The 21,657-nt window shown below is 37.5% G+C and overlaps 3 protein-coding genes across 4 annotated transcripts in view; 1 reads left to right on the top strand and 2 right to left on the bottom strand.

Annotated features, from left to right (window-relative positions):
• LOC105565214 (transcriptional activator protein Pur-beta-B) overlaps positions 1-16,468 on the bottom strand; it is a 26,573-nt gene extending 10,105 nt beyond the window's left edge. Inside the window, exons 1-2 of one of the 2 annotated variants that reach the window (XM_012018216.1) lie at positions 15,741-16,468; positions 10,841-10,891 (exon numbers count right to left, since the gene is read on the bottom strand). In XM_012018216.1, coding sequence (XP_011873606.1) covers positions 10,841-10,891; positions 15,741-15,777 — 88 coding nt within the window. In that variant the 5' untranslated portion in view covers positions 15,778-16,468. The remainder of the gene's footprint in view (positions 1-10,840; positions 10,892-15,740) is intronic. The other variant, XM_012018217.1, reaches the window with a different exon arrangement.
• A 1,477-nt stretch (positions 16,469-17,945) lies between these two features.
• Positions 17,946-19,939, bottom strand: LOC105565215 (deoxynucleotidyltransferase terminal-interacting protein 2). Its single transcript, XM_012018218.1, has 2 exons — positions 19,731-19,939; positions 17,946-18,698 (listed from the first exon to the last, which is right to left on the bottom strand). Exons 1-2 carry the CDS (start codon positions 19,843-19,845, stop codon positions 18,019-18,021), a joined length of 795 nt encoding a protein of 264 aa, XP_011873608.1. The 5' UTR covers positions 19,846-19,939; the 3' UTR covers positions 17,946-18,018.
• A 151-nt stretch (positions 19,940-20,090) lies between these two features.
• Positions 20,091-21,657, top strand: part of LOC105565304 — a 4,645-nt gene continuing 3,078 nt past the window's right edge. Inside the window, exons 1-4 of the mRNA XM_012018389.1 lie at positions 20,091-20,343; positions 20,430-20,490; positions 20,576-20,628; positions 20,822-21,653. Of these exons, the coding sequence (XP_011873779.1) occupies positions 20,236-20,343; positions 20,430-20,490; positions 20,576-20,628; positions 20,822-21,653 (1,054 nt within the window). The 5' untranslated portion in view covers positions 20,091-20,235. The remainder of the gene's footprint in view (positions 20,344-20,429; positions 20,491-20,575; positions 20,629-20,821; positions 21,654-21,657) is intronic.

Here is a 21,657-nt window from a genome sequence, read left to right on the forward strand (position 1 = left end):
TCAGTTCCAGCAGTTCTATTGGGAGTTCTGGGTAGCCCCTCAAGAGTTCTGTCGAAAACTATTAAGGCTCGAAGCGCTACGACCGACGAATAAAAAGTTCTCGCGATTTTTCATCCTTCGGTTCGAAAAATTTCTAAGTCCCGAAGGAGGAAAAATTTTTAACAGTTCCAGCAGTTCTATTGGGAGTTCTGGCTAGCCCCTCAAGAGTTCTAAAGGAAATCCTAATGGCAAAATTAAATATTTCCAATTCTTTTAGTGTTATCGCTGATTTCGAGTTTTCTATTTGTGAAGTTAGCACCCCCAAGGTTAGAAAAAAATTATTTTTACAATTCTGGCAGTTCTATTGAGAGTTCTGGGTAGCCCCTCAAGAGTTCTAAAGGAAATCCTAATGGTAAAATTAAATATTTCCAATACTTTTAGTGTTATCGCTGATTTCCAGTTTTCATTTTGTGAAGTTAGCACCCCCAAGTTTCAAATTTAACTTTTTTAGGTTAATTCGCCAGAACTATGTTTAAAATTGATAAGGAACTCTAGAACTCTTCGGGGTGCATTCAGAACTGTAAAAAAAAAATTATTTTTTGAGACATGAGGTGCCAACTTCACAGAGGTCGTCCACGCTGCACCCGTGTCTCTTCTTGCCTCTCTCATTCAACCCTCTTTCCTTCGCGTATGTTGCAGCTTTCTGCTGACATCTTTGGTACTTCCGGCTTAGATTAAATGATGAAAATATCTATTATACATGCATCATATGTATCGTCACTACTATTATTTTGTTCACTTTTGTCGCATTTAATCCAGCAGCGCCACGTTTTTTTTTTATTAAAAACATTCGTTTAAATAACTTTTTTTATTTCGTACTGCTACCTCTTTTATTATTCTTTTCGGCCTTTTATTTCATTGTCACAACCCGATTACCTATATCGTGAAACAATATTGATAATGATTTTTAATGATTTTTAAAATATTCATCATATTGTGCGTGAAACTTAATCCAATTGGAAAAGAAGCAATTCTATGACTTTTACACGATACACCTTCCATTAATCCAGCAGATTAGATTAGATTCAATTTATTTTATTTTCTTTGTTCATTTGTTTCCATTCATAGTTACATAAAATTAAGTTAATTTTATTGAGATTAGCGCAGTGATCGTAATAAGGTTATTTACATTGTACTTAATTTCTATTTGGTGAATGTGTAAAAGTGTTACTTCAACAATAACTCTAATTTTTTATAGCACGCAACAAAATTGTTATAAAATATATAATATAAAATTATATATGTGTATAAAGAAAATTTTATGAATGTGTTAAAAGAAAAAGGGCAAAGTTTTGAAAGCTGGAGATCTTACGGTATCTTGACAGCTCAGGTACATAAACATTTACGACTTTTATGCATGGGCGGGGGAAGAGCGGAGCGCCCCTCCACCTGTTAACCTTACCCGAAGAAATATAATCTAATCTGTTTTTAATTAAAACTTAAAGTTAGAATTCATAAAATTACAATCCGTGTAAAGTTGGAAACCAATGTAGAATCGTACTCGTCATTTTTTTCATACAAAACTTTGGTAATTTAAAAAAGTTATAATTTATTTCATCGTTACTCCCATATGGATTTTCAACTTTCTGTGGATTGTAAAAAGATGTCGATCGACATCAAATCAACGTCTATTATGCACATTTGATACCAACTAGATATCGATTCCTCATCTTTTCACTCATTATGTCTTATTGATTAAATAAAATTTGCACACAGATACTTATATAAATTTTATTACAAGGAAATTCGCTTTTTTAACCTCCTTATTGATAACGAGCATTGGGACGATTATACTGATGTGTTGAAAAAAATAGAGTAAAATATTTTAAGGGGATTTAGTATGCTTAAAAACAAGTAAAGAATTTTAAGGATATTCATCGGTAAATCGATTTTCTATGTATTTGCTTCAAATTTTGACCCATTAACAGTGTTGGCTATATGCCTGCTCAATTTAAAAAACCGTGTCCATACCAAAGTCGAGACATACAATATCAAAGTTACTCGTGTGGTATAGGCGAAATGTGTTCTACAAGGATATTTTTATTTGTTAGGATAGAAATTGTTTATGTATTTTGCTAAAAAACTAATATATGATGCATAACAATATTAGAAATGATATATTACAAGATAGGGATACGTAGCTGTACCGTGTTTATGCGTAATTGTAATCCAAAACTCTCCATCTGACGATATTTCGAAACGCGTCGGCCAATACATTCACAAAAGCAACATTGTCTGATCTTGGTTTTTCACAAAGCGCGTACGTGTATACATATAAGACGCAGGGCTAGGAAATATATTGAAGACACGCATTACGAATTATTGTACATTTTAACAAATATTAATTACTTTTATATAAAACGCGGTAGAAATCATATAATAATAACAAACATATACATATGCAAACCTACAATTCGAACCAAACAAATTTTGCCTGACAATGAAATATTTTTTCTAATATGCTTCAAAGTATTCTCAAACAACAGTTTCAGATCTCGAATTTTTCATGTTTGACTACCTGTAGCTCAATAAATATCCATTAACTTTGAGCCTGTTTCATATTTTGTCCAGCAGAAAATTCCGGAAAATTACAGATATTTTTAGATTTCCAAGTATTAGAAAGCTATCCCTTATTATATTATTTATATTATTATATGTAATTCCTGCGATAATAAAATCGCGCGTACACTTTACTGGTATACAGTATACCGTCATTATCGTGACGTCAAATGACGTGAACGTTACGCTTAGCATTTCTGACTCAGTCATGATTCTCGTAGGTAGTTGTACCAATGAATCACGCATGATTCAGATGTAATAGTGAACGTTGTAGAAATATATAGAATAGAGACTGGTTTCCAGGATTTTCGGTCTACCTGAATGAAGATGTCTTGCACTTACAGATTTAACAAGTGTTCTTTAAAAAGAATTTATCACTTCTGTAACTCAAAATTTATATTCAAGTAAAACACATTTACCTTCCGGATACCAGTATTGTATCCTTTCCATAGTATCACCCCAGTCTTTCGGCAGATTCTCTCGAGTGTCATTCTGAAATATTTCTACGATCTCTTCCATTATAGAGTGATTCGGTACGAATCACAATTGTTCCCTCTTCATACACTGTGACTAATTGCAAGCGCCACTTTCTGTGTTGCACGATAATCACGGTCGGGTAATTTTTAATTTTACACAAGAATCAATGTGCCCATCATTTCAAGATGTACGAGATCATTTTTTAAACAATCCAAACACAATTTACCGATAAATAAATTGCCATTAATAACGTCTAATTTATTTCTGATGAAACAGAATCGCTTATACAGCGTGCGGTTAAGTTGTAACAGAATAAGGAAACTAGTACTTCTCATGGAATTCAGCCTTAATAGTTTTATTTTTTTAAATACCAAGTGTTAGAGAAAACAAATGTGCGCGCGCGCGTGCATGGGTGGGTGGGTGCCTGGGTAGGTGTGGGTGGGTGGGTAGTTGTGTGTGGGTGTGTGTACGCGCGCGCGTAGGATATCTCATTTTTATTTTCGGATTAAAATATCTCGAAACCACGGGGTTTTAGACAAAAATGTTTCAGATAGAAGTCGTTTCATTCGAAGGACATAAAAAATGGTGACAATAACTTAAGATAATTGATCACTTAAAATCAATACCATGTACCTTCGTTATTACCATTTTCCAAAACGTACCGCGTGAAAGTTGTATAGTCAGATTTACATTTCTGTTGTATCTACGCGTGTATAGAAAGACGACAGAGGGGTAAATCCGATCGTGCAACCTCCACGCGGTACACCTTCGATAATGTTAATTCCGAAGTTACTGTAAACTTTACGCCTTATTATTCGCAAAGTATTTAACGAAAAAATATTTTATCACAGCGTTTTGGACAGCTCTTGAGGTTAGCTACAAGAATATGAAAAATAGGAGTTTCCAGTAAAAAAAACAACAAAATCGACCTCCATATAATCTTGGTGAGAACCACGGTAATTAAAATACAAATTTATCATCCTTTTCGCCTCTCAAAACCCTAGAAATTTTGTCTGAAGTATTTTTGTCTACCGGATTTGGTTTTCGAGATAGTTGGGTGGTTAATTTAAAGTGGGACACCCTGTACATATGTTAATAAACATATTACCTAATTGTATCTAATTTCCTTATCCTATAAAAAAATTTTCTGTAACACAATTTCAAGTCATTTAATAAATTTCTCTTCATTATTTTAAATTTTAATAAATTTCAAATTAAATAAACTCCAATGAATTCTAACGATTGTATACCAACATTTTGCATGAAAGCAAAAAAAGCAACGTAATTTTGTACCAAGATAAATCAATTTTGATGTTTTCGAATATCGAATGGAATCCTATACGTATTATTAACTCTTCATGAATTTTATTCTACGTTTTTGCTCTCTAAACATATGTTAATTACTATTCAGTCTCAATATAAAAATTTAGCCTATCAGAAGTGAGCCAAGATACCTAAAGAGAAAAGAGTTCGGTAAGAAAAGGAATGGAAGAGATGTGTAAGGGTATTAATTAGAATTTAGATTAAATTTTGCAAGCAAGATAAGAATAATATAAGATATTTTGTAAAGGAACGTGAAAGAGTAAAAGATTGGTTTTGTAACTGGAAAAAGATAAGGAGAAAAGATTAAGCAGATTATGGAAAGATATTTTGGATTTGATAAAAAAAGGCACGCAGCTTACTTCAAGTACACTAGTATTATAGATGCGCGACTCACGAACGTGCATCCATTTAAAAAAAGCGATGCTGATTAGCCGATTTTTGCTAGTTAATTTAATATTAATAACAATTATTGATATTAGCAAACCTATAAAAAATTTAATTAAAAAGTTATTAAGCAATGCAAGATTCCACCCGATTTATTGACTGAAAATAACAATATTCTCGCTCATATCAGTTGGTGTTCATGTATTAAAGTATAATACTAAAATACTACGGGAATAAAAAGTGATAAATGGCAGAGTTTTAATATAAATCTGTCATAACATTCTTCTCCACGACCATACATAACAATAGCAATGCGCAATTATTCTTAATATGTAAAAAATATTAATAGTTAATTCTTGATATACGAGTTATTACTACCCTTTTTGCGCATAATTAATACATTAAGAAAATTAATTAATTAATAATTAATTATGGAAGGACATACAGAAAAGCTACAAAATATCTATTTATATACATAAATTATTTTATTTTTAATATTTCAACAAAGTTTACATCAGTTTATTATATATATTGTAGCAAATGTTATACAAAATTTTGATATAAATAGCAGCACAATTATCGGCACCTGGCTTATCCAACTGTATGTTTGCTATAGAGATTTACGGTAACCATTATCACTTTTACGTAGTGTATTTAAAATTAAAATACCCAAGAAGTTTATTACATATATGTCAATAAATGTGGCTAATTAAAAAAAATATTAAATTTTGACAAAAGCAGACTCCTGAATTCAATAAACCGATTTTTCGTTATAACAGTTGATCATATCTTGACTGTAGAAAATCTCAACAGCAAAGACTGTGTAATTTTATGTGAAAAAAAGTAGCAAAAAGTATCGCGTAAATCCATTTAATTGTATCCTAAAAATTTTGGTTACCATTTTTGAAAACACAGTTACGAGGAAAATTTGTTTAAAGTTTGAACCACACGGACGGCGGACTACTAATGTAGATAAAAGTGCAATGGTGTTTTTCAGGATAGAATCAATAGTAGGGAGATATTCGTGAAGAAAAGATAACCCTTTCAAAAGGTTCCTAATCGTCATCAGAATCTTGCTGTGTTTAGTCGATGTAATCGTGTGCGTGTGCGTATATGTATGCGCGCGAATTTATAACACGACACCTTCCGCTCTAAAGTAGAGAAAATTATTATACTTGAACAGAGTTCCCGCTAGTTCTAATTGAGATTGACATACACACACACACACACACGCCATGCCGTGCTATCTGCTTGCTATAATTTTATTTTGTTGGATTTTTATTAATTTTAAAACAAAATTCTTAAAAAATTATATTTTAAGAAAATGCGAAAATTAAAAAGTGAATTTTTTCTGGATGTTCCTCCTTACTTGAACAAATTCAAACCACCAACCAGTCATTCCGATTATTGAATCATTATAAGCGATAATTTACGACAGAAAGATTAATTTGTTTTTGATGAATTTACTTTCCGAGTCTTCATATTTACACTTCAAAAATACACTCTTAGCAATTATATTATACAGTTTTGTACAATATTTGCGATATATCATTGCTTTTCTTGCTTCACGTTCTTGTTTCTTTCAAGCGAAGTCTTAAATAGGAGAATACTTTAAGCTATAGTAAGAAAACAACTTGAAAATATCGCAAGGCACAGGAACTTTATACGCTAATTATTGCACTTCACAATTACCACCGAACATAGAAATTACTTTCTCGTAAACGTAACGTTCAAGTCCAACAATTCACTGAAATACGATATTCGAAATTATACGAGACACTCATGTTCACGTTGCTCAGTTAAACCGATAGATATTTCCACGTTAATTTGTGTCCACAGAACCAGTGCGCCACGAAATCTCGTGAAAATGTTCGCAGAGCCGTGCACGCGGTGTACTGCACTCGGTACGGTCAGACGACGAGGAAAAGTGCCGGCGGTATCGAGCTACACTAATGTAAGTCAACGTGTAATGACACATCGCATTGGAAGAACCGCCAATTATGCGCGCTATCGTCGTTCCATCGACGAGAACGTTCGCAAGATCATCGTCATCGCCGACGATGACGACGATAACGAAAGTAGCCGCGAAAAGGCGATGTACATTTCGCGGACGTTCGAATATCGAACACGAAATCCGTACGCGAATGACGCGCCGGTCATTCACGGAGCCCGCTGTCATGCCAATGGAATGCGCGCATCATGGTGACAACGAGCCGTGCCACGGACCAATCCGCGGCCGTCGATTCTTAGCTCCACGCGAGCTATACGCTGCCACGTGACTCCCGTGTTTTAAATCACAAAACGCGCGCGCATGGCAGCAGCGACGCGGGATCACCCCCACCGCCATCGCTCGCATTTATCGACGACATGGCGTGTGACGTCACAATCAGCTGACTGCTCTCTAATGCCCGCTCGCTGCCGCGTGCGCGTTGTACGTTTCCAGATGCTATACTCTACATGTGTGCGAAGTTGGCATATCATTTTCCAGCAGATCAAAAATAAAGAGGAATCCTTATCGCGTGCAGTCGAGCTCTATAGTTCTTTTTAGTAATGGTTCTGATTTTATATAAAAAAAGAAAGATGGAAAAAATGATCTGCTAACTTCCCGTAGCAGATTATTTTCCAGCGGATCAAAAATAAAGAGGAATCCTTATCGCGTGCAATCGAGTTCTATAGTTCTTTATACTTTTTAGTAATGGTTCTGATTTTATATTGAAAAAAAAGATGGAAAAAATGATCCGCTAACTTCCCGTAGCAGATTATTTTCCAGCAGATCGTAAACAATTTGTGGCAAATTTCTGTAGTCTCTTTACTTTCTTGTAACGTAAAAAATTATCATAAACAAATTTATTTAAACTTGTTTCTATTCTCATTGAATTATTCTTATTCTGCTTTCTAATTATTCCACTTTCTGTCTGATTATTCTTATTCTACTTAAACCGGCTATGGTTCCTCTGTGTGCATATTCTTAGGACTCGATTTTCGTGTCAATCGTGTCCGCGTCTTTGGCATTACTGGATATAACCAAATAGCTAGAAAGAGGATGCAACTCACCCGAAAAGTAGGTGGTAACGATAGGTGATGGTAACGATAAAAGTAACGATTAAATTCGTTACTATTGCTGTAAAAATGTAACGACGTTACCGTTACCGTTACCGTTACAGACAAAAAGTAACGATCGTTACCGAAAAATATATGTAACGGTAACGGTATTATAAGTAACGCGTTCTTCCCAACTCTGTGTATATGTATATGTGTGTGTGTATTTATGCCAAACATGTATTTTACCAAATCTATCAAGAACAGATCTGTCGTTTCGTGAATATTTAAATGGAAAATATCATTTAAATGATAACAAAACAGCAGAGTTTCGAAATGACTTGTCAGTTTCTGCAATCTATAATGTTATTATAGTCTAGTAGATTCTGTTATATTTTTATTAACTTTCCATCGACAAAATTCGCAGGAAACATTTTCGAAATCTGTTCTTGACAAATTTGATTACCCGAGCAATTTCAGGAAATGATTTTTATAAATTTTTATAAAGTATGTAGTATACATTTACATCTTCTCAAATAAATATTATGTAGCTTTTCAATACACATAGATTATATTTCTCAAATTTTATGATAAATTCTATTTAGATATTTCTTAGCTTGAATTGTACATATATGCATAAAAATAATCATGAAGAAATAATTTTGAGATATATATCATATATTCCAGGAAACTACAATAATTTTTAAAATGTAAAAAAAACATTCATATTATACAAGGAGCACAAGAAAAGATAGTTATGTTAGTATTATTTACAATATTAATTTAACTCTTTAAAAATCGAACAACTTTCAAAAGCTCATTTATCGTCAAACCTATTCAGGATTAGTCCGTCCGGTTAAATAATCTATATGTTTGATACTAGATGTTCTTCTGAAATTTGTTTGATTTTTAAAGAGTTCCCTATAGGGGCCGATAAAGCGATCCTTATATTGACCAGGCCTTTTATTTTAAAAACTGTTAGTACGATTTTTGTGACATATAGCGGCTCTTCGTAGTAATTCTAATCTAAAGTGCGAAGCCAAAATGACGGAGCCAAAATGGCGGCGCCCTTATAATTTTGAAATTTTGAAGCCAGATTCGTAAATAACTCGACTCCAAAACTATAAGAAAAATATGTTTTTGATATTTTATTTCCGTTAAAATGCTCCCATCCTAAAAGAGTTAATGAGGTCATAAGTGCCCCAGTTTTTGTCTCTTAATATTTTTAAACAATTAATTATGAACATATTTTATTTTGCTCATACACATACGTAATTATATATTTTTATTTTATTCTAACAAGAAATATAATAATAAAATCCTTTGTCGCTCTTAGTTTAGTAAATTTTTAATTTATTTTATATTAACCTAATGAATTTTGTGATTGTCCGACGTTTTATGACAAGTTTCGGAACGCGGTCTATCATTCAAGAGGTCATAGCTTTTTTTTCACGGATGTATATAGTGCACGGTCTTACATACAGGTCTGGAAGTAACGGTGATGGGGGTAGACTCCCTTCATGTCCATGTTTTTACTTCGATTTTCAGCCACAAGGTGCCGCATATGATCTAGAAGTGTTATGTGCGACATGATGACACAAAACCACATGTACAATATGTATCAATATTTTACAATGATGTTCTTTCCTAGAGACGCATAAAATGAATAATTTCCATATTTTTGGGCACTTTAAAAGCAGAGCATTTTTGTTTCATAGTTCTATACAGTGTATTGCACTTCGATACCGCACACGATTTAGGCATTTCAACAAAAATTATTGTACAATTTGCGGTTATTGAAACAGTCATAATTTCAGTTCTCACAGAGCTACACGTGATTCACAGACTGCACATTTGAGACTATGGCCGGTATTCATAGTCAGATCTTGTATTCAAGGCCGTCTTAAGATCATCTTTAGATACTCCGTAGCCAATGAAATGTTCCATTCAGAATCTTTAGATAAATTCAAGACTCTCTTGAATAGAAGATCCGACTATGAATACCGGCCTATATCTCACCACACTCCAGAACTAGTAGCGACGCACAGTGACGATAGCGCGAACGATACACTATCTTCTTAATAGAGTCACCACCCCCACCACTAAAACTTGGATGTTGGTTTCCAGACCTATATGTGAGACCATGGTGTAGTGAGCCTTTTTAGACCTAGAGCACACTTTTGATCTTACGTAAAACTCAATTTGCGTACTTTTTCTAATTTTCAAAAATAATAATAATTGAATTGAATTTTACATTTCGGCATCCTAAAGCTTATTAAATTCCCTTCAAAATGAGCTATTATATTTTTTAATTGTGCTTATAGATTTTCGGTAGTTACAAAAAATGTATTCGATGTCTCACACACGGAGACGCTCCTCTACAAATATCCGTGGAATCATACGAGTATTTCGTTAGCGAAAGCTATAATTTCTGATATGATAGGCGTTCCGAAACTTATCATGAATGGTTAGACAAACTTTCTGACCACAACCGTACATGTAACATTTTAAAATTATCAATTATAATTTTGCTAATCAATAATATTGTCAATTATTGTGGACCAATAACTACACTGATATATAATATCAAATGTAACAATTGTTCACATATGTATAGACTTATATAACTAATAGCGAATTCGATTGCTTGCACTAGTGCGCACTGAGTGAACACTAAAGCTTGTTTACCGTCAATTCTTCTATTTAAGTTCGTCTTAAATACATGTTCAAAAACCATCTAGCGAAAGAAATGATCGTACGGATGCTACGTAGATCATTTTACTGGCCTAACAGTATTTCGAGAGGTATTTAAAACGATCCTTAAACATAAGAATTGACTGTAAATAAGCCTTAGTGCGCACTGACTGCGAGTGCGCACTGGTTCAAGTAACCGAATTCGCTATAAATCTGTTTGCATTTGAATGTGGGAACGGCTTAAACTTTATATGAATATTATATATCAGCTTCAAAATTCGTTTACCTCCTTTCTCTCGATTACTATGTACAATAGAATACTCACCGGAATCAAAGTCAGCACCTCCAGCATCCAAACCTCCTGGGTTCCCATATTCTAATAAGACAAGCAACACGATTAATTAACAAAAAAACATAGAAACATTGATGTGCTTAGAGTAGCGCTTAATGAATACATAAGAGAATTGTTCTCAGGCTCTAATTACTGTCAGCACAATTCCATTTTTTATAGAATAAATATTCCAGATAACTTGTGTTGCGGAAAAGAAATAAGAGATAACGTCTATCTTTCTCACATATAAGAAATAATTACTCGAATTTAGTTAAAATGTTTAACCTAACAGTATGTAAATAATCTTAACTGTTGCATTATAAAAACAAAAATTTACATTTATTATAATTACAAGCGCACTATTAGTGTACATACTTTATAGACATAAATATGTAATCTTTTTTATAACAATCATTTGTATAACACAGTGCAAAGTGTTCGTAAAGTATATTTTGGTGAAGAAAATATATTTTGAATGAAATTGATGTATTGATAAGATATACATATAGATATGCAATTCTTTGCAAGTTACAAGAAAATCAAGTCAATAGAATAGATCTCACAAAATAATTTAGTGAACGCTTTCCATATGTATGTGTCTGCTACATCAGTCTTTGTAAATTTCAAATCTGTGTTCAAAATTTATGAAGTTATTGTTTTGGTAAACTTCTTTCCAGGATTCTAGAATTTTATCCCTTTTAAATACACATTTCTCTCTATTGTATATCACAGAACTTACAGACGTGAAAATAATATTAAATATAAATAGCAATGATTTATACTTTAAGACATAAATACGGTAATGTTAGTAATATTTATAGAACTTTGAAATTAATCTGTTTCAACAAAATGAGCAGTAAATTTATAAATATTCTATATAATCGTTGATGTGAGAAGAAAACGACATAAAATTATGCCTCAGACAACGGTATACACATTAAAACATAAAATATGAATATAAGATAGCATATTATTTGCATTGCAGCCAAATATAATTGCAAACGTAAATAATTCATAAATAATAACTTCATTCCAGTATATTATGTTAAATTTAAAAGTCAAATATGTAATTATAGAGAAATTATAGGCAAATTACAATACATTTGATTGACAATGCGGTTTTAACCCTTTGAAGCACGGTGCGACGTACGTCACACCTCCCGAAATTAAAAAACCAACCCTTCTTTCACTCCGATGTCTTTACTACTTTGTATTTAAGATTTTGTTTCGCTAATTCTGAATTTGAAGTCGATAATTTTAAATTACCGACAATTGACTAAATACAACAGTTCAACATTAAAGTTTTAACTAAAAAATTTTGTTTTCTATAAGATGTCCTGTCGTGAACAAATCATTCCTATAAACGACATTCCGAAACTAGGTATCTGGGGGATTTTGAGACCACTGGTTTCTAATCTAAAGTCAAAATTTGAAAAGTTTTTAATCCAATATAAAAAGTTAAAATGGCAAAAAATACAATAGATTTATCTGGAACGCGGTACTCGGAAGTTTTCCAGGTTGCTGATTACACATATGAGGCCAAAATTACAAAATTTATAATAGCGGATTCAACATGGCAAAATCTGCATTTAAATTTTGCAATTCTGATATCAGAATCGTAATCAATGACCCAAAAAAACTCTTTAAGTACCAAGTTTCCGAAAAGTCGATTGATTTTTGCAATTTTAACCCGCCATCTTAGATACGCCATTTTGAATTTTGCAATTCTGACACCAGACTCGTAATCAGCAACCTGAAAAACTCTTAAGTACTAAGTTTCAGAAAAATCGGCCGAAAGGAAAAATGTTCAAAGGGTTAATATGCAGGAAGCACTGATATTTATCTCGTTATGTAATTGAAAACAATCGATGATGCAGAAAGAAAAATAAATCCTACTAATTTAATCCAATTTTTATTCACAAAGAGAGACGTGAGATTAATTCATTTGTCCTTTCTTTTTACTTTTCTACATACATTTCCTACAATTTCTTTACGCTTTTACACTTTTCTGTTTTGAATGCCAGAATATGTATTCATTTTGTCAATACTTTCAATTTTCTAATTAATGTAAATTTTTTACGAACGCCGAGATTTCTGCAAATATATGTTTCACGCCTCAGATCAGGAACGATGATAACTTCGACAATGTGTAGACAACTTTCGAAAATATTTTGAACGTTAGAAATACTGGTAAAAACCAAACGTCCATGAAACTAGTTGATGACAAAAATAAAACAGTGTAAGGTACAAGCACTGAAGCGTTAACTTAGCTAATTTAATATTATTAAATTCAGTATATCTCTACATAAATTCAATATATTCATATATAAGCCACAAAGCTAAATGTGGCCAGGTCTCAGGTATAATTTAATTATCAATTTATAAAATATAACTTTTTAACAACAGACATTTCTACGCAAAAATTTTTTACCCTGTATATCTCGTTAGCATTAATAATTCGAATATATAAAACTACAAGCTCTGGGACTTTTTACATTGCTTTCTCCTTGTTACAAAACCGTATGGCGTAAGCAGAATTCATTAAATCGGCAAAATTAGCAAAATTATGACAGGATCACAAATAATCCGAGTGAATACTCGCGAGCTGCGGAGGCGCCGCCGAGTTAACTGAACGAACTTAATTAAAGAACGAAGTGAAACCGAGGGAGGATAAATATCAATGAGTTTGTTCTTTTTAACTGGACTTTTTGTACGGTTTATCTTCCCTCTTCCCCCCCCCCCCTATGCCAGCAAGAAAGAGAGAACGGCTGAACCGCCAAGGAGTTGCGCGATTTCAGCTGAAAAGAACAGACTCAAGTGTCACATCGCGGTACTTGTCTTTTGGAATTCCATCGAGCGATGGAGCAAATGCCTCCAGCCAGTCTTCTAGGTTATATAACGTAAAATGACATCCCGTTACTGTCTTAAACCATCTTTCCTATTTTTTTTTTCAATTGTATACCACTCTGAGTTTTAGCTACTCCTGTTCTTTTTCTTTTGTCAGCCTAAACATCCACTCTCGCTACCCGCAACGCGACGTAGCGTTGAAAGAGAGGTTAGGAGCGCGAAAGATGCGCGCATGTGGCAGGTAAATCGAAGCGAGAAAACGGCAAGTGTGGGGAAAGGAGAGAAGGGGGGGGGAGGGGAAGGAAGCCACGAATTTTGAGCACGCGAGAAGTACGGGGGCACAACTCGGCGGTCCCGTTCGGGGTGCGCACCACTCGTTACGATACTTTTCGAGGTTAGGGGTCCGCCCGGGCCGAAAACTCGCACAGGTGCGTAAGCACAGGGCGTCGAGAAATTGATTGGTATACTTTCTTACGCGTGCGTTTACGGCCCAATCAGATCCCCCCTGTGCATACGTTCGTCAGCTATGCCAGTTGGTCCGGACAGACCCCCGAAGGCCGCCGACCCTCGGACCGCGAATTGAAGTTGGATAAAAAGCCCGAGCCATCCCAGTGAGAAATGATTCGTCGATCGATGTCAAAACGGTGTCGAATGCGACATCGATACCGTCAAATTGACGTCGATTCGACATCGTTTCGGCATCGATCGACGAATCATTTCTCGCTGGGATCGGGGCGACACTCGCCAAACTCAATATTTAACGGACTTTCCCTCGATCGGCCAAATTTCAATTTAACCTCAATCCACGCTCCGTGCGGCGGATACTTTTCCGCGCTGCGGAAAGGGAGCAGGAAACAAAAAAGAGAGAGAGAGAGAGAGAGAGAGAGAGAGATAAAAGAAGAGCGACGAGGAGATAAAACGGTGAACGGGGAGGGGGGAAGGGGAATTGTTCGCATGATACGTGTGCGAAATTTACGTGACTGCGGCTAATCCGGACGGCCGGCTGGCATTGCACGCGCGCTCCCGCGCGCCGGGACGGATGCAGCAGGATCGAAGCTTGAACGCTCGCGCCTCTCTGCTCCGGTTAGGATGACTCCGCGGGCGCGCGGCTGCCGTACGGAGACCGCGGAGTCGGGAATTTCGGTCTCGGCTCGTCACCGGCTCGCGGCGAGAGGAAGAGAGAGAAGTAATCGGCATTGCGACGCGAGGCAAAATGTCGAAAGTTGCAAATATCGACATGAGAGAGCAACCGGAGCAGCAGATACGTTGAGGAGCGCGCGCGCGCGCGCGCACGTGTGTACCTGTGTGCGCGCGCGCGCACACGTACGTGCGTGCGTGCGCGCACGTCGCGTATAAAGAGCGAGAAGGAAGGGAGAGGCTCGCGAACGGAGGAGAGCAAGAGAGCGGAGCCGCGTAGGGGACGAAAGGGGCTATCTTCTCGCGGCCGACATGCAGCCGGCCATCTTGAATCCTGGGTGCCGTTGAAAAAGAGCGATTCTTTTCGCGCGGCGCTTTGACAGAACCGGCCGCGGGGATGCGAGAGGCCGACGATCGTGCATGCACGGCTCGGGGATGCGAAGGGGCTGGTTGAGCGGCGCGTCCCCGCGATTGGGGACCCTCGCGGATCTCTCTTTCTCGCGGACGGGAGAGAAAGAGAGAGAGAAAGAAAGAGAAAGAGAGAGAGAGCGCGCGCGGAACGAAGGCGCGAGGGTTCGCCGTTCGTCGAGCTCCGAAAGCCGGAGCGGCTCGCTCGAGGGCTCTTCCCCTCGGGTTGAACCGCGTATACGCGAGGCGTGCCGTGCCGTGCCGCGCGAGAAGAGCACCAGACTCCGGCGAAGGTCACGAGGGAAAAAAAAGAATGTCGGTTAGCGGCGCGAGCCGCGCTCCGTTCGCGACGCGATGCCCGCGGTCGGGGCCGCCGCATAGCGGCTAGAACAGTCGCGGGATCGGGAAACAGAACTCGGGGGGAAAAGAAAGAGAGAGGGAGGACGAAAGAAGGATATGAAAGAGAGCGTTCGATCATAGCGCTTCATCTGGCTGCTCTTACTTTGCGGCTGATCGTCCAGGCTCTCCCGGTCGGACATCGCGCTTCCTCGTGACACGTTCCTCTTTTGGTTAGATTTCCACGCGTCGTCGTCCCCTCACGTCTTCCGAGCGACGGGCCCCCGGCGGTCAGAGAGTGCGAGAGAGAGGGAGAGAGAGAATGTGTGAGAGAGAGAGACAGAGGAAAGATGAAATATACTCGGGGGAGGGGAAGAAAAGTAGGAAATCCCTCGGTGCTCCAGTCCGCGTAGGCGCGCGCGAGAACCCTCTCAGATATGACGATACAATCTTCCCTCTTGAGACCGCCGCCAACGAGCTTGAACCCCACACAAAAACCGAACTATCTTCTTTCACACCGTGGCCAGCACACAGTACACCGCAAATTTTGCACTTCCTCCGCCTCCTCCGCCACCACCTCCTCCTCCTTTTTTCCTTTTCCCTTCCTCCGTTCCTCTTCACACAATCACGGCCCGACCGCCAAACCGACCGACCGACCGACCGAACGAACGACCGACCGACCGACCGACCGACCGTCCGTCCGTCCGTCCGTCTACGGCACCAGTCGCCAACCACCACCACTGCTCACGCTCGCCTAGCTCGTCCGCTCGCTCGCTCGCTCGCTCGCTCTACGCCGACACACACTGCCACTCTTCCGCACGTTCGCGCTGCTTTCCGACGTTGCCCTTGCGCTCGTCGCTCGTCTTTCGCTCTCGCTCCTCCACCTTCTCTTCGATCCCCCCTCCCTCCTCGTGCACGATCAGTGAGAGCGAGAAAAGCGAGAGCGAGCGAGAGAGAGAGAGAGAGAGAAAGAGAGAGAGAGAGAGGAGCTGAAAGAGAGATAGTGTACACGCGCGCACGCGTGTGTGTATATACATAAGGTCGTGTCATACTGCTCCTTAACCAAGCATGCACGTATATAGTCCTGTAAATTTGCGAACGCATACGCGCATCAGAACCGCCGCGCGTGCGACACATTCTCCGTCTCTCTCTCTCTCTCTCTCTCTCTCTCTCTCTCTCTCTCTCTCTCTCTCTCTCTGTCTCTCTTTCTTTCTCTCATCATGTGTTAGCGCGTTCATCTTTTTTGCGTTTGCAAATTTGTCACAATGGCTCTTAAAAGTCCGTTCAGTGACAATTCAATACTTTCGATATTTCGCGTTATATCGAATGTAATTACATGGAGCCCCATCTCGATGTAGCGTTGCACCGTGGTGTGCCTCGGAGCAGGAGGTAATTTAAGCCTGGCTCGAAGTTAATTTGCATTGGTAGAAACGGGCATAAACTACGCAACGTGTATACCTAAGAAGTAATGTCTCGGGGATATCTAAAATATGTTTTCTTTTAGAAAATAACATTACAAATACATCTTCTTATTTACGGTACGCTTAGTTTGTACATAGGATTTACTGCGGGCCCAACGTGGCGATCAACCAATCAGCAAGCGAGACGCCGCTTCTCTGAATGGCCTAGTTTGCACCGATTGTTTGATACGCATGTGAAATAGTAAATAACTAGAAAATGGATTCGTTCATTGGCTAATCGGCTGAAATACACTATTTGATACGCGCATAGTATAACTAGTATGCCCACTCTCTGTCGGCCCTTTGATCTTTTTGGTTTCAATGGCCGCGTTCAGCAGAAAAAGCTGCTTTGCGACTGTTGTAAAATTCATGCATCTGATTGGCGTATGCTCTTAAATTCACTCAAGCTTAAGAGAATACGCCAATCAGATTCAAGAATTTTGCAACAGTTGCAAAGACAGCTTTTTCTGTTGAACGCAGCCATTCACGTGGTATTCCGCCATTACTTCGGTGTGTAAAATCCTTTCACACTGTCTCACTACCACATATACAACATCCGTCTCATTGGCCACACCAAGGTAATGGCGAATGCGCAGAAAGGATCGGCGCAAAACAAAACAAATGACAGAGTGGGCATACTAGTTATACCAATACGGCTCTGCGATTGATTGAAAATACATTACAAATATACTTGAGACGATCTTAAATATAAGAACGGACTATGAATATCGGCCTTAAGATGATTTTGAAATAAGAATAGACTATGAATACCGGCCATTAACAAAGTTTCCACCGAAAATCAGAATCGGGTTGAGGTGAGCGCTTCGGTGGAAACACCAAATTCAAACCTGAACCCCACCTTGTAAAATTTCAAAGTAAAACGGAATCGAGATAAATCGAAAAGCTACTTATTACTATTTAACTTTATAAAGATGAATTTTTAATAATTCTTTATTTCTCAAATATAGATAGTAACGACAAATATTATTTCTTCCTCTTTCCCTTAAGCCTCCTCGCGTGTTTGTGCGCTTTATAGTGCGTCTTCTGCTTCTCCTCGATAATCTCCTTGTATTTACGTTTGTTGTATTTTGTGAATTCCGCGTCTGCCATAAGCTCGTCGACAATCGTCCTCTTACGTTCCTTCTTCGTGAGACGCGAGGAGTAGAAGTCCATCGGAGAGTCAACGACTTTGCCAACGTGGAAGTGCTTCGGCAGCGCTTTCGTGTCGTTCTTTTTGTAAAAGTGTTTCGGGTCCAGTGCAGATCTCATTTTTAACACCTCGAGGTCGTGTCTGATCTCTGGTGTAATTTCTGGTGCACGCATGTTGAACCACCCCGCGCCCGCGCCCATCCTTCGTTTCTCGCGTCGTTTCTGCATTTCCAATTGGCGTTTACTCAACACGTAGGGCGGTACAACGTGCAGCCTTTCAAAGTCAGATTTAATAACGCTCTTCGCCAAAATCTTGTCCAGTGGATTCACCTCTTTTTCTATGTACGCTAATTCGTCCATTGGCTCTGAAGTCTCTTTCGTAGATCTCCAACCCATGTCGGCTTCAAACTTTTCAAGATCAAAGTCCTTGCTGGAAGCGAGCTTCCTTCCTTTCGGTTGCCCTTTTTTCTCAATGCCTAGATAATCCAAGTCGTATATCATCGTTGAATCAATACCTAATCAGAGAAAAACAATGTCTAATAAGTGTATATGCTTTAAGTCTTCTGATCCCTGCTGCAGTTTAATAACGTTCTCATTTAATGACATCAGAAATGAGAAACGACAGCTGAGATCTTTAAGTAAAAAGATTGAAAAAAAACACTTCAGATATCGTTTCAGAACAAGCAGATTATAAGATTGTTCGAAGCTATTCTTTTCCCACGAAAGTTAATAAAATGCTGTAAAATGAACGTTTTTCCAAATCAAAATACCTTTTAATTTAAAAATGTAACGCAAGAATTCTTAGTGTGTCTTAGTGTTCACTTTCCGCTTCTGACGTCATTAAACAAGGTCAACTTTAGGGACCAGCGATCTTAAGTTCAATGTACCACATAATGCGACTAATTCTTCTGCGATATTACGCGACACTACATTATCAGTCATTATATACTACTTGCAAAAACCGTTTAAACCCACTGTCTAAATGCGTTGATTAATCTGTTGTAATCCAACTTTAGATTTACGACATGCTACGACACCGTTCAGAAACAATGCGATGTACACATATATTAAATGATAGATAGGATTATGACTTAGGTACCGAAATTTCACTTATTCGTTCTGTCTCTGATTTCTTTCTAAATTTGAGAACTGTACACAAATGTAATTGAATTATGGTTTTAGATTACTCTATGCACTAGAAAAGGGCCAAAATCCATGGCCGAAACGTCGTGTTAATTAAATTTTAATAAAGTGGCCAGTTAGGTCGAATTAATTGAACATCCAGGTATATACTACTGTCCAAATTTTTGCTCGAAATGCAGTGCTTTTTTCTTCTCTAGTTGCCTCGCTAAGAAAAAACGCAAAATTTAAAAAGAGATAATATATTCCGCTTGCATGTTAGCTACGAGAAATAAGACAATTTGTGAAAAGAATGACGAGTTACGACTTAATTATCCTAAATACTCGACAATGATCTTAACTAGCTAAATAATATACTCCACGTCAAATCTTAACCTTACGGAGATAGTAAGTGTGGATATAATTACCGATGGTAGAATTGCCGAAGGTATTAATTTCGACATCGTCGTCATCATCGCTGTCTATTAATTGATCCTTGTTTGTCAGGCCGGAATCACCTCTCGTATCAATTATTATATCCATTATAAATGTTGCTTATCTCTCCGCCTGCTAATCACACTATGCACACTGTGATCTGGGGCACATGTGAGCGACCAGAGGCCTAAATAATCAGAGAAGCGTGATCGACCTCTCGCTTACTGATTGGCTGATCGCCATGTTGGTCTCGTAGTGAAACTCATGTGCAAACCAGACCAGAGAGAGAAGCCTGCAGGCGCCTTTTCATATTCACGTTCGCGCCGATCCGTACTGCGCATCCGACATGTTTTTATTATGACCAATCACAGGATTTTTGTACGTGTGTTAGTGCAAAGTCGGTGTGACTTTGAGAAATTGCGTGTTGACGAAAAATTTGCGTGGCTTGACGAATAACGTGTAAATACATTTATACGTTGGAGCTGATTTTCGTATAAAATGGATAAAAAGAGAGGATATAGAATTTGCAGCGTTCAAAAGTGCCGAAATAAAACCACAAAACCAAATTGCCATTTTTTTCACTTTCCTAAGGATATTGAACGGTTAGTATGTGTCAAGACTGTATACATATTACAGGACAATTTTTTGTACTTTAAATCATAAAATATAAAAATTGAATTTACTTATTTTAGGTTAAGACAATGGGCAATTGTATGTGGTCGAGAAGATCTTTTGGAAAAGTCACCAAAAAAGGTATATCTCAGCAATATAGTTTGCAGCGATCACTTTGAAGACAGAATGTATGCAAATGATTTAAAAAACCGGTTGCTTCCTGTAGCTCAACCAACTCTCAATTTGACAGAAAATTTAGAAAGTGTTGAAAATAATATGGTAAGTAAAGAAATGATCAAATAAAGAATATAAAAGAATTGAGTTGATAATACTACATATGTACTGTAGCTGATAAAGTTAATTCATTTTTCTTTTCCTCTGTAATTGTAATCTCTGCAAGGAATAAAAACGCAACACTGAATTGGGAATGGATTTAAATGTTAAATATATATTTTGTAAAATTTGATTTCAGGATTGTGCAAATGTAAGCGCTGGCACTTCATCTGGCATTCGACAAATCACTCGTTCGTTGGAAGAGAAAGAAAGGTTGCAGTTTTCTGCAGAGCATGATGTACAAGTGGAACACAATTACGTGAACTTGGAACCAGTTGACACCACCAATTGTCTTCAGATTTCAATTACCGATTTTGCAGCAAACAACAGCAGTGTGACAGATTCTAATATTGTAGTTACTGCAGAGCGTCCCAGTGCATCAAGAACCCAGTGTGTTAAGGACAGCAGAGGAGCCCAACTGCCACACAGTCAAAGTATTTATAAAGTTACTCAAACTCCGCAGTCTTTATCTGCTCATTCTCCGAGAAAATTAAAGCTACAACAAAAAATAAAAAACCTAGAAAAAGAGATTGTCACTCTGCGTGGAATAATCAAAAGAATTGAAGATGTAACTGAAGATCAATTTCTGAATGCCTGTGAAAAATTTATGTCACCTCTAATAGCATTGTTCGTAAGAGAGCAAGTATTATCTGGCAAGAAAAAATACCAAGGTCGGAGGTATTCTCTACAACTTAAACAATTGTGCTTGAATTTATATTTTAAAGGGCCAAGAACGTACAGGATGTTGTCATCAATATTTTATTTGCCAGCCAGAAAGACTCTCAATAGAATGACAACTAATATTTCTATTACGAGTGGTTTAAACCAAAACGTATTAAATTTATTAGCCGTTAAATTTACTACTATGCAAGAGTCTGAAAAAATTTGTGTGATATGCTTTGATGAAATATCATTAAAATGTCATTTATATTATAATACAAAGGCTGATGAAGTTATTGGTTTTCATGATAGTGG

This window comes from Vollenhovia emeryi, unplaced genomic scaffold (genome assembly GCF_000949405.1).
Source record: "Vollenhovia emeryi isolate VEMERY1.0 unplaced genomic scaffold, V.emery_V1.0 DF939154.1, whole genome shotgun sequence".
NCBI classification, from domain to species: domain Eukaryota; kingdom Metazoa; phylum Arthropoda; class Insecta; order Hymenoptera; family Formicidae; genus Vollenhovia; species Vollenhovia emeryi.

Bases quoted from the DNA above. Each gene is read 5' to 3' on its own strand.
- LOC105565215 (XM_012018218.1), bottom strand. From the start codon at position 19,845: ATGGATATAATAATTGATACGAGAGGTGATTCCGGCCTGACAAACAAG. The intron at 18,699-19,730 runs GTAATTATATCC...TTCTCTGATTAG, and splicing joins CTTCGGCAATTCTACCATCG to GTATTGATTCAACGATGATA.